The sequence below is a fragment of the Vipera ursinii genome (assembly GCF_947247035.1).
Source record: "Vipera ursinii genome assembly, chromosome: 4".
NCBI lineage: Eukaryota > Metazoa > Chordata > Lepidosauria > Squamata > Viperidae > Vipera > Vipera ursinii.
The window spans coordinates 44321948-44335011 of record NC_139514.1 but is presented as its reverse complement, the minus strand read 5'-3'; the positions used below and the strand labels follow the sequence as shown (position 1 = coordinate 44335011).

The 13064-nt window shown below is 35.5% G+C and overlaps 1 protein-coding gene across 1 annotated transcript in view; it reads left to right on the top strand.

The window, feature by feature from the left end:
* ROBO2 (roundabout guidance receptor 2) overlaps positions 1 to 13064 on the top strand; it is a gene marked incomplete at both ends in the record, with an annotated part of 380266 nt that overhangs the window by 276499 nt on the left and 90703 nt on the right. Inside the window, 4 exons of the mRNA XM_083362547.1 lie at positions 4467 to 4548; positions 5940 to 6105; positions 6834 to 7000; positions 9133 to 9254. Coding sequence (XP_083218673.1) covers positions 4467 to 4548; positions 5940 to 6105; positions 6834 to 7000; positions 9133 to 9254 — 537 coding nt within the window. The remainder of the gene's footprint in view (positions 1 to 4466; positions 4549 to 5939; positions 6106 to 6833; positions 7001 to 9132; positions 9255 to 13064) is intronic.

Below are 13064 nucleotides of genomic sequence, written 5' to 3'. Positions count from 1 at the left end.
TTTATATTAGTTGTCTTGAGTGCTTGCAAGACTGAAAAGGTACTTTATGTCTCAAATAAATAAATCATATGAATTTGGTTAATTGTATATTATGCATAATTTTTATTTAGAATATGATTATTGTAACTATGATCCTGTATTTAGCTCTGGGAAGTGGGGGGGAAGTGGGCGGGTTTGGGGTGGGAGGGATTTGGGGATATATTGTAAAATTTTGTTTTTGTAAAACTCTTTAATAAAAAAAAATCATTTTGCAAAAATGTTCTGGCGAGGGTTTGAGTTCGTAAGTGTTTCTTTTAAAAATTTGCATTCATCTTTTGATATCTATTTTTTATAAATTCATGTTTACCCAAGAACGTATATGCACTCATATGGACATATAAAGTAGATGCATATAGAATAGGCCAAACATTAGATTTGATTTAAAAGAGATTTTTCAGAATGTGCATGAGCATAAATACCTGTTTGTGACTAATTAAAGCAGGCACAATTGTTTACAGAACATAATGCATCTGTAGTATAGTTTTCTTTAAATATTCACATATATTTTCCATTAAGTTGAAGAAAAGTGTGTTCCCATATCTGTTTATTGTACGTGGATTTTGTTTCTGTTGCTGCTGCCAATTTCCAGTTTTTTGGCTTCCCTATACAATTTCTTTTAAGTTAATGATTTTATGAGAAAATGCACAGGAGGTTTATCTTTACTTATTCTAACTGAGTGCTTAAGTTGAATGCCTTTTTATCAGATGACTCAGCATTCCATGTATCTTTTATCTTTTTGATGTCTTCTGTTTGTTGAACAGCTTATTCTTTTTCTGCTTCTGTCATTATATATTTCAGTTAAATTCTTCAGAATCCTTCAAAATCAAAATTTTAACTGTATTTTAATCAATGTTGTAGTCTTTTCTTAGTTTGTTTGCTTACTATAATCAACTAGTATTCTTTCCATTGCTGTATTGTCTAGTATGGCACATTTTATTCAGTTCTTTTACCACACCTGTGCACTTTACATCCTAATATATTGCTATATATTTTAAAATTACTTTTATTAAAATAAAAAACAAAGCTCATATGGAATTTTATTTTTTTTTTAAAAAAATCAGATTGGTAGATCTGTTATGCAACATTATTGCCATATTTTTATGATTGACCTGAAGCAATCAACATCCATCATTTCTGACTAAGGCTGTATTTTTTCTTTAAGTTATATTTTAATGTGGTATGCTGCTTTTTCTAAGATTGAAGGTCGTCCTCCAAATGTCCTATGGTTACCCATATTGTAACTGAAGTTTGCAGCAATTACAATTATTTGTCAAGCTATACATTTTTCAAATGCCTCATCTGTCATGACTTTAAAGTAATCTATTAAAATAGTTGAGAAAAAGTGAAGGGAAATGACCATGCAGTCATATGCATGACAAGACAATTTGGAACAGTTTTCAAAGCAGCTAATAAGAAACAGACAGTTTATTCAAAATAAAGTTCCATGTATTTCAAAACCCAGCTTTTAAATATACACAGCTTTGTTTCAAAATATTTTTTATTAATTGTTGCTGTTGTAATTCCAAAATGCTTTTTGAATATTGGTGTTCTAAATATGATGCCAAATTTGAATGCACTTTCTTTTATTATATGCTTTCAGTGCAACTATTTATTTATATAGGTCCTGGCAACAAATTTTAATCCATTTTAATATAGACATTTGCTGCATCTTTAAGTAAAATCATACTATCTTACTCTGTTACCCAGCTCAGTGACAAAAAACATCTTTTACAAGTAAATTTCTATTTCTAATTTCTACTTTCTTTTCTATATACTCCGGTATCTGTTAGAACAGGGGTCCCCAATCCCCGGTCCATAGACCAGTACCGGACTGCAGCATGCAAACAACCGGGCTGCACAAACAAACAAAGCCCATCTACAGGATGCAGGCAGCACACAAAACCACGCCCCCTTCAGTCTGCAGAAAAACCTCTCTCCACGTAACTGATCCCTCGTGCCCAAAAGGTTGGGACCTCTGTTTTAGTACTTGGCAAAACGGCCATTTTGCAAAACTGCCTTGTCTCTGAGCAATCTATTTTAAGGCAGTACCTTGTCATACAAAAGTGAAACTCTTTGCCTGAGCACCACAAATAAAAGCTAGCAAAAAAAGCACATGGTATTTTGTTTTCCCTTATCTAGCTATTTTACTGGAAATGGCTAGCAAAACAACTTGATGCAGTGTCTAATGTATCACCAAGAAGCACATGAGGAAATATCAAGGAAGTGCTTCATAGAAGCCTTAATCCAAGTCTCATCCAGGTCTAATATTTCTAGACTTTAATACTGTCTATTCATCTTGATCATTATTTTTTCCACAATTCATTTACAAGCCTTCCTTTAACAAATTCTAATGTTAATTCTGCCTCAACCTACCACGTTTATCCTTTGTCCATAATCCCATGCAGTTGTTCAAGACAGCATTTATACATTCTTGAATGTCTTTGCCTTTCCCAAGTTTCATCTGATGTAGTTTTATTTGAAACAATAGCTTATTATTTACTCGTCTTTTCATTAAATCCATAAAATCCAGGATAAGCCCCCCTTTTCTATTTTCTAATTTGTTAAGTATACCTATTTTATCCAAACTTTCTGCCCTAATTAATGGCTTCTGGCAAGCATTTACATGTTAGATGTTTGCAGGCAATTGGTCTTTATTCATCTATAGTAGGGCTTTTCAAACTGTGGTACGGGTACCACCTGTGGTACATTGGCACCTGGCAGGTGGTACGCGACCATCGTAGAAAAGTGGTAGCAGGGGAGGAGAATGAGCTGAACCGGTGGCAGCACTGCACAAGCCTCAACTAGAGATGGCTGGAGCTGCAGAGCTGTCAGGGCTCAGCGAAAGCACCAGGATCAGCGCTTCTTCGGGGCTGTCAGGGCTCAGCGGAAGTGCCAGGATCAGCACCGGGCTCCAGCTGGAGCTTGGTGCTGATCCTGGTGCTTCTGCTGAGCCCAGAAAAAGTGCTGATCAGCTGGAATGTTGCAGCATCTCCAGGGTCTTGTGATTTACATTCAGATGTTTGGCAACTGATTCATATTTATGACGGTCACAGTGTCCCAGGGTCATGTGAAGTGACCAAAACCTGCTGCAACCACCCAGCAGATGGGGGGAATAAAAACCAAACACCCCCCCACCCCCACAGCCAATCCTCAACAGAAATGCTCACAATAATGAAAACCTCAGACAGGAGGAAGAGCGCCGCCAGCGGGCAGAGAGGTGTCTTACTCGTCTGTGGCTTGGGGGCCACTTTTTTCAGTGCCCTTGTAACTTCGAACAGTCACTAAGCGAACTGTTGTAAGTCAAAGACTACCTGTACTTCACTTTTTTTCTTTTTTTTTGTCATCACGTTTTTGACACTTTGCTAGGCAATTGGTGGTTCTCGGATGTTGCCATATCCTAAAAGTGGTACAATGGGTGAAAAGGTTGAAAATCCCTGATCTATAGAGACAGCTAAATATTGCTCAATCTAGCAAGTCCATTAATCACTTGTGCTGATAAAAGATCTTCCCTATTGAAAAGGTAATAGCTGAAAAAGTGCAAAACTTTTAAGTTTACAAAGTAATGTGGTATAATGAATGTTCGTTAAGTCCTAGACTAGAGGGTAGGTTTACAGTAAATCAAACATGTGCCATAGAAGATCACTGATTGATTTTGGATCATTTATTACCTTTCAGCTCAACTTACCTCACAGATTTTTTATGAGGAAATAAACAACAACAAAAAGAATGCTATGTATACTGTCTTGAGCTCTTTTACAAAAAAGAATACAAGATTAATTACTTGATTCTCCTCAAATACTTACAAAAACAAACCTTTAAAAATTGATTCTTTTTTCTGTGAGTCTTGGAAAAAAATGTTAAATCTGATGGTTTAAGAAAGCAGAAAATGTTTATGATTTAAAATCAAAAAGTATAATTTTGCTCTTTCATTGTACTTCCCAATATAGACCATTTAAAAACAATTTTATCTTGAATCATATAGTTCAGGAACCTTATATAAAAAACTGTAGAAGTATACACTTTTACTGCTCTCTTTGTGAAGTATATTTTACTTCAAGTATGAAATAAAACAAAAATGTACTAGAACAGAATCAGGACATTCAATACATTATCACTGATTCTTATTAAAGTTTTTCTTAAGCGCAAAATTAAGTATATTATTTCCCCTTTAAAATTGTAACTTTAAGCTAGTGATAGTAGTTATGTGGGACATAGGTTGGGATGGAAATTTGAAAATATATAAAATAAAATAAAGAAATTATTTCAATTTACTAAATGAAATACATAATTATTTTTTGTGAAATATTGGATTCCAGTTTATAATAATTCTGAATAATGCTACCCTCTTAGTTCACAACAAAAATATTTTTAAAAAGAAATGAATATTTTAAGTAAAGGATTGATATTTCTTATTTCCATGTCTTTAGATATCTGACATGGGTACATATACTTGTGTTGCTACAAGTTCAAGTGGGGAAACATCTTGGAGTGCTGTGTTGGATGTTACAGGTAAGTTATAACTATATAACACCAAAAAACAAAACAAAAATATACTAGAACAAAATCAGGACATTCAAAATGTTATCATTGATTCTTATTAAAGTTTTTGTTAAGTGCAAAATTTAATATTGTGCAAGCCTTCTACACATATAATGAAACTTTCCCATTTTCTACACCCCCTCTAGCTTTCTAGCTTCAAGACCCAGTAGTAGAAGCCATTGAACTGGCAAAAGTTAATTCAAAACTCCATAGACAGGTCAGCAAGCTTAAAGCACTGTCTATAATAGCCATTGTGGCCCTTCAGTATATTGACAAACTTCATATTTGTCCCTCCTAAAAACTATGCATGGAAGGAAATATTAAATCCAGAGACAATGGTGTCCATAACAGACCAAAGTGACATCAACATAGCAATATATGTGGGATTATGTCATCACTCCCAAAGATGCAATTATATAGTAATAATGCAATATATAATGCAAATGCATTGAATTTATTTCACATCATCACACATGTAAAATCATTTTGCAGTATAACCTGATGCATCCATATTTTTTCATTTTGGGGAAGTATGAAGGGAGATGATTTAAAGGCATGGGGTTGGGTTTTATTAATGTGTTTTAACCTACTTTTAATGTGTTTTAACTTATTTGTGGGCATTTTATTTAATCGTTTTTAATTTTTGTATCTTGTTTTTGATATGTATTGCCCTGTTCACCGCCCTGAGTCCTTCAGGAGAAGGGTGGTATACAAATTTAATAAATAAATAAATAAATAAATAAATAAATAAATAAATAAATAAATAAAATGCTTTATGTTCAGTAGAACGTATAAAGTCTATCCTCTAATTCAGGGGTGTCAAACTGCAGGCCGGATCCATCACGAGGAAACCACGCCCACCCCATTGCCGGCAATGGGGAAAAAGTTCTGATACATCATACGACATCACGTGATGTTGTGAGTTTAACATGTCTGCTCTAATTAGTTCCATTTTCCTTTTAAGATCTACCCAAAGAACGGGAAAATGATGGATCGAAAAATTTAGTCCCACCCATCTAAGTGCTGTTTTAATCCTGATTCCCCACGATAAGTGTAGAAGGAAAAGATATTGTTTAAAACATGTTTTCTACCCCTCATTTAGCTGAATCATTATAGGAGAAAAATGTTGCTATAAACGGAAGTAGTTGGAATATCTTTTTCTTTCTCTCTTGCTTCACCTGTTACTATAGTTGAATGATAATAAAATGAAATGATAAGATATGTTATACCTCAAAAGTATTTTAATATGTTGTGCATCTATTTAAAGCATTTTTATAACATAATTATTTAAAATGTATATTTAATTCATCCTTTAGTAAACAGCTATAAACACGTAAAATATAACCATTTGCATTCTGTAGAATTTGGGGGAGCAGCAGTTAGCAAAAATTATGATTTAAATGATCTTCCTGGACCACCATCCAAGCCTCAGGTCACTGATGTCACTAAGAACAGTGTCACGTTGTCTTGGCAGCCAGGCACACCTGGGAAGTTACCAACAAGTGCATATATCATTGAGGCTTTTAGGTAGGTTAAAAAGTATTATTGTTATCATCCTTTGCACTTTTGAACAAAATACTTTCTAAAGTTTTGGCTAATGACAGAAATTTAAAAACATGGGTGCTTTTAATGTAATTAAATTGTATTTTGTTTTACATAGTTTTAAAATGTTTCGAACATTTGATTTAAACTTTCATATGAGTTTATAACAATAAAACTTGCAAAAATCTTTAAAATGTATTTTACCAACATGTTGATAATGGATGAAGAAGAAATAGGAGGCTTGCTGTAAACATTTTTCAGTATTCTTTGCCAGTATCAACCAAATCTAGTGTTGCAGCTAAATACAGGACTGATACTTCAATAATCACTTATCTTTTTTTTATTCTTTTAAATTTATTTATTGATGATGTGGACTGAATATGTAGAGAGCTATCTCCTATTGTGTTACCTGATAAGATCTAGTAGGATGGACTTTCCTATGGTTGAAGGACCAGGTTAGGGAGAGATCATCATGAAGAAATTTATCTATATGGTCACTAAAGAGTTAACGATAATATGATGCCACATAATCAGTCATATGTTAGGAGTTTTGTGCTTTTAATTGGTTTAGAATCTATCATACTTTCTGTTGTTCTTGACAGCGTATTTTATGATGTCTTTATTTGTCTTTAGCAGCAGATAGAAACATATCCTTGACTATTTTTAAAGGTATGTGATTGCAGCTATAGTATTCCAATTCATTTTTATTTCAGCCAGTTGGTGAGCAATAGCTGGCAAACAGTGGCTAACCATGTTAGAACAATTCCTTACACTGTGAGAGGACTCCGTCCAAATACCATCTACCTGTTTATGGTGAGAGCTATCAATTCACAAGGGTTGAGTGATCCCAGCACCATGTCAGATCCTGTCCGAACCCAAGGTAACCTGAATTTATTCCTCAAGCAGCCTATCTGAAGTTAATAATAATATGCAATGCATATGCAAATGCAGAAATATAATATCTGAATGTATACCCCTGTATATATATAGTCTGGTATATATATATATATATGAGTGTATATTTAATATTTGTACATAGTAATGTGTACATATACATTTAGGGTCACCGAATGACCAAAAAATAAAATTTGAAAAGGAAGGAATATGCAGGTGAAAAAAGGAAGGCTATTTGCCCAGAAATTTTTTCTGTTATCAAAAGAAGCAGCCAGAATATCATGCAGCTAAGTAATGCAACAGTTTCACTTTACTCTTCATAAAAATGGAGAACTGTGTTGCTTCATAAAGCAGCTTTAAAACACTGCTTTGCTCATAGCATTGTCAGTGTGATGCAGCCCTTTGAAACTAATGTAATAAATATATTATTTTTAAAGAAGTGAAATATAAGCCAAAACACGGTTGACTGTGGCTCCATATGATGATCCATATGACTTGGCGACACAGTAACCTAAGCACAATATATGGAAAAACAGTTATACTGATAGATAACACATTTATCAATATCCTCCTGAAAGGAATGTTCCATATTTGCAATTTTTAGGAATTTAAATCTGCCTGACAAGTTAAAAAAATTCTATTAATTTTTAAAAGTCTTCTTCTTGCTTTATATATGTATTCATATCAACCTATCTAATTTGAAATATATTTTATTGTAACTTCTAAAACTCTATAGGTACTACCTGGATAGCACTACTACCAATGACCTTTGGGTAAAATATTTACACTATGTTTGCACAGAGTATAGTTACAGGAACACAAGGACTTTGTACAATGGTTGCATCACATGTGTGTAGTAGTTCAGTTTCCATAATGAAAGAATAATTAATCAATTATATAAGTTAATGAATACCTGGAGACCCACATTTGCAAATAATTATTTGAGATCCTTATATTGTTATACAATTATACCTTGGTACTCAACTGTTTTAAACTCATCAGATTTGGTACTCTACATATTTTGATGCAAAATTTTTGTCCCGGTACTCATAGCTTGTTTGGTATTCACACACAAGCTAGAACTTGTCAGCATCGGCTGCCCTGTGGCTCACTGCATTATTCCTTAAGGGGAAAATTTTGTTTGGTACTCATCGTTTTTGGTACTCTTTGCACCTCCTGGAATCAATTAACAATGAATACCAAGGTCCCACTGTATTTAGAGGTTAGAAATGTCTTACAACATCTTAGAAGAAGCAGGATATCCAGACACTATTCAGTAAGAAAGGGACGCGGTGGCTCAGTGGGTTAGGACGTTGAGCTTGTCGATCAGAAGGTCGGCAGTTTGGTGGGTCGAATCCCGAGTGCCGCCTAACAGAGTGAGCGCCTGTTACTCGTCCCAGCTTCTGCCAACCTAGCAGTTCGAAAGCACATAAAAATGAAAGTAGAAAAATAGGGACCACTACGGTGGGAAGGTACAGCATTCTGTGCCCCTTTGCCGGCCAAATGACCATGGAGATGTCCTCGGACAAGCGCTGGCTCTTCAGCTTTAAAACAGAGATGAGCACCGACCCCTAGAGTGAGATACGACAAGCACAAATGTGCGGGGGAACATTTACCTTTACCTTTTTATTCAGTAAGGATTCAGGTCTTGGTATGGGACTGAGATTGCACTGATAACACTCTAGGATTACGTGTTTTAGAAGTTAGGTTGGACTGGTGTACATCTCATGACCCTTGTAGGCCTCTTAGTGGCTTTCAAAATGTTCACAATAGTATCTGGCTTACTGCCTGCAGGGAATAGGAATTGAGACATTCTTTTATAGTGATTCTGCTCCTTCCTCAGTGGACATTTCAGCACTATTTGAAAAATAAATGTCCAGTATTTATTAAAATAAATTTATATCTTATAAAAATATTGCTACTATATAAATCAGAAGTGCTCTATCTGGACCAGAATCCAATCCCACTACTCCACTCTTTGACAATAAACTAATTTCTGTAAGAACATTTAAGTGAAGTTTATTATGCTTTCAATCATCATAATAAATTGATTTTTAATTGACTCTCCTTAGTAAGATAATAAGTTAGTGATGCACATTTATATGTTTGACCTGGCAGATATCAGTCCACCAGCACAAGGTGTGGATCACAGACAAGTCCAAAAAGAGCTTGGCGATGTAATTGTGCGACTACATAATCCTGTTGTGCTTACCCCTACCACAATTCAAGTGACCTGGACGGTAAGACATTTGAAAAATATATAGTAAAACCTCTGAACGTTCTTAATTTTTTTTTCTTACTCTAATCAGTAATTGTGATATTTTAATGATTTCTGGTACTTTATATACAAGTAAACTCTATGAGTTTTCTCTTGGCCGGAAGCCTATTTTGAGATCTTGAACGGCATTCTCTGAGAATTCATGTTATTTTTAGAAAGTTGGTTTGGCAGATACTTTTGGCATTCTGACTGCTGGCAAACAAATACTTACCACTCCTACTTTCTATTCTCTTTTACTTTATGTCCTTGGAAGTCATCTGAAAATATATATATATATATATATATATATATATATATATATATATATATATATATATATATATATATATGTATGTATGTATGTATGTATGTATGTATGTATGTATGTATATGTGTATATATATATATATATATATATATATATATATATATATATATATATATATAATAAATATATATATACATACACACACACACACACACACACACACACACACATATATATATATATATGGATCTTTGGACATACAAACACCCGCGAAAACCTCAGAAACCGCTAGGTGAGATCATTCGTGGTTTTGGAGTTGGGTATCACCAGTACACTGATGATACCCAGCTTTTTATTTTGACCCCAAACCACCTCAGTGATGCCCTTGATGTGATGTCCCGTTGCCTAGAAGCAGTTCGGGTCTGGATGGGGAAGAACAGGCTTCAACTCAACCCTGACAAGACTGAGTGGCTGTACGTACCGGCATCTCGGGATATTCAGAACATTCCATCTCTTTCTATAGGGGGTAAGTTATTACCCCCCACAGATAGGGCTCGCAACTTGGGAGTCCTCTTAGATTCACAGCTTTCCTTGGAAGACCACATAACAGATGTGACTAGGGAAGCCTTTGCCCAGGTTCGCCTGGTTCGCCAATTACGGCCCTATCTAGACCGAGATGCCCTACGTACGGTCACTCATGCACTCGTGACCTCTCGTTTAGACTACTGCAATGCTCTTTACATGGGGCTGCCCTTGAGGACCACTCGGAGGCTCCAACTGGTACAGAATGCAGCTGCGAGAGTTGTGTTGGGAGTCTCCCGATACTCCCATGTTACACCTCTACTCCGTGAGCTGCATTGGCTCCCAGTTGTCCTCCGGGTAAGATTCAAGGTGCTGGTAATGGTTTTCAAAGCCCTACATGGCATGGGTCCGGAGTACCTTGGGAATCACCTGCTGCCAGCATCAACTTCCCTCCGTCCAGTGCGCTCCCACAGAGAGGGCCTCCTAAGGGTTCCGCCATTCGGAGAATGCCGTCTGGCGGCTCCCAGAGGGAGGGCGTTCTCTGTGAGCGCGCCTGACCTATGGAACCGTTTACCGGTTGAGCTCCGGATGGCTCCCGACCTTCGCTCCTTCCGACGCGACCTAAAAACATATCTGTTTGAGCAATCCGGTCTGGTCTGACGGGTTCTGTTTTAATTATTGTTTTAAGATAACTATCTTCTGCATTTGGGCAAAATTAGGGTTTAATTTGTTTTCAATATCTGTATTTGTGCATTCTGTTATTTATGTCACTGTTCACCGCCCTGAGTCCTTAGGGAGAAGGGCGGTATACAAATCAAATAAATAAATAAATAAATATATTTAATTAAATTAACCTTTAATTCTACACAGGAAAAAACCCGAATGACCAAAGATCCATATATATATGTATATGTATATGTATATATATGTATATGTATGTATGTATATGTATATGTGTGTGTGTGTGTGTATAGATATATATGTGTGTGTGTGTGTGTGTGTGAAATGTTAACTATTTAGATTACCTTGCTAGGCCCCAAACATGGGGCAAATCTTTATTTCCTGTTTTCAGCCTATCTTGAAGGCCATCGAACAGGCTGTAGTCACACTGGACAGTTCATATATTTGTGTAAATTACTAACAAAGAATTAAGGGAGACTGAAATGCATTTCTAACTCATTAGTTTTCATCAGTCAGCCATACCCTAAACTTAAAAAAGAGGAACAAACAGCCACTACCACATGCTTCTCCCAGAAGAAGGAAGCTGAAGCCACCAGCCTGATGATGACAGATGGGATTCCGTCGAAACGTTGCTCCTACACCTTTAATTCTACACGGGGAAAAACCCGAATGACCAAAGATCCACATACAAACACCTGCGAAAACCTCAGAAAACACACACACACACACACACATACACACACACACACACACACACACACACACACACACACACACACACATATATATATATATATATATATCAAAAAAAATAAAGGGAACACAAGATAAGACATCCTACTATTAAATACAGTACATTGTGTTGTTTAAGTGTTCCCTTTATTTTTTGAGCAGTATGTATGTATAGAAGCTGCAGGTAGAAGCTGTTGCAGGGTGTGTTTGCACAATTTCATTTTGCAATTCAATTGAACCCATTCGTGGAACTCTGCCTTAGTCATCTCTGAATTAGGTTATTCCATTGCGTTCTACAGGAGGTTGCCTTTGAAGATCATTCAAAAACTTTAATTAGTGTATGGTCAAAAGACAACTGGACTATGTTTTTCATTGAAGACATTTTGCTTCTCATCCAAGAAGCTTCTTCAGTGTTGGAGGATGGAAGGATTTATATTCCTTGCAGTTATCTGCTCGTTATAACTAATAAGGCCCTATCCTGCAGGATCATCTGCGCCCTTGGATATTTGTCCATCCCATGTGCTTTAACAGGAAGGACACATTCCAGATCCTGATTTAAAAGACTTTACAGATGTTTATACTGCATTTTAAAACAGTCTTCTCCCAATTGTTTGGCTCTAACCTTGCAGGCCTTCAGAAAGCACTCAAGATCTGGTTTTTTCTTCAGACTTTACATCAGGATGTGTAGAGTCCCAATTTGGGTGAATTACAGTATATTTTAATACTGGGTATCATTTTATTGTTTTCTGTAACTGGATTTAATGCTGTTGTGTTCTTTGGCATTTTGAACTACTTTTTTAATGTAATATAAATGGATATTGCATACTGTTTTGTAATTGTAACATAATTTATACTACCATCTAGAATTTGTTTTTTCTCAGACATTGCCTGGATTTTGGCTTTCCTTTTCTGTTATACTGTCTGTCTTATATTACAACTTTTCACCCATATGGCAATTGAATGGTCTGGACACTGCTGGCCTTTCCTCAGGCATTAAGGCCAGGGTGTTAGTTAGATCCTGGCATGGCATCTTTTCTTGTGTTGTTAGATTAATAAGGAGCCTAGTATAGTTTTTTTTAATGGGTTCCATTTTATTGTGCTTTTGTATTTATATTATTTTATTCACCCAGAATTGTACTAGTTAAGATGAGTGATCATATAAATTTGTAAAATTAATTAATAATGATGACACCTATAACTTAGTAGATATAAGATAACTGCTAAACTGCTTTCTAGTGTTCTTACTGCAGCACATTTATCATTTGCTGCAAATGTTAGTTTCAATAACCTGGTAAGCAAAATGTTTTTAGATATATTTCAAGTGTACTATATTTAACTGAAAGAAATACATTACTTGGCTTGCAAGCCATAATTTATGCTTTCTTTATAATTTAGAGTAACAATCCTTGGAAAAGCATTTATAACTTTGAGATCAATTTTCCACTACAACCACTATCCAATAAAATGTAATGACAGTTATATTTTCATGCTGGGCATCGTCAGTGATGCTTTTTGCTATCTTGTGTGCTTCATCTTTCTGTATTCAGTTTGCCAGAAGCAATACCTGACATGAAAAAAGAATGCATATTT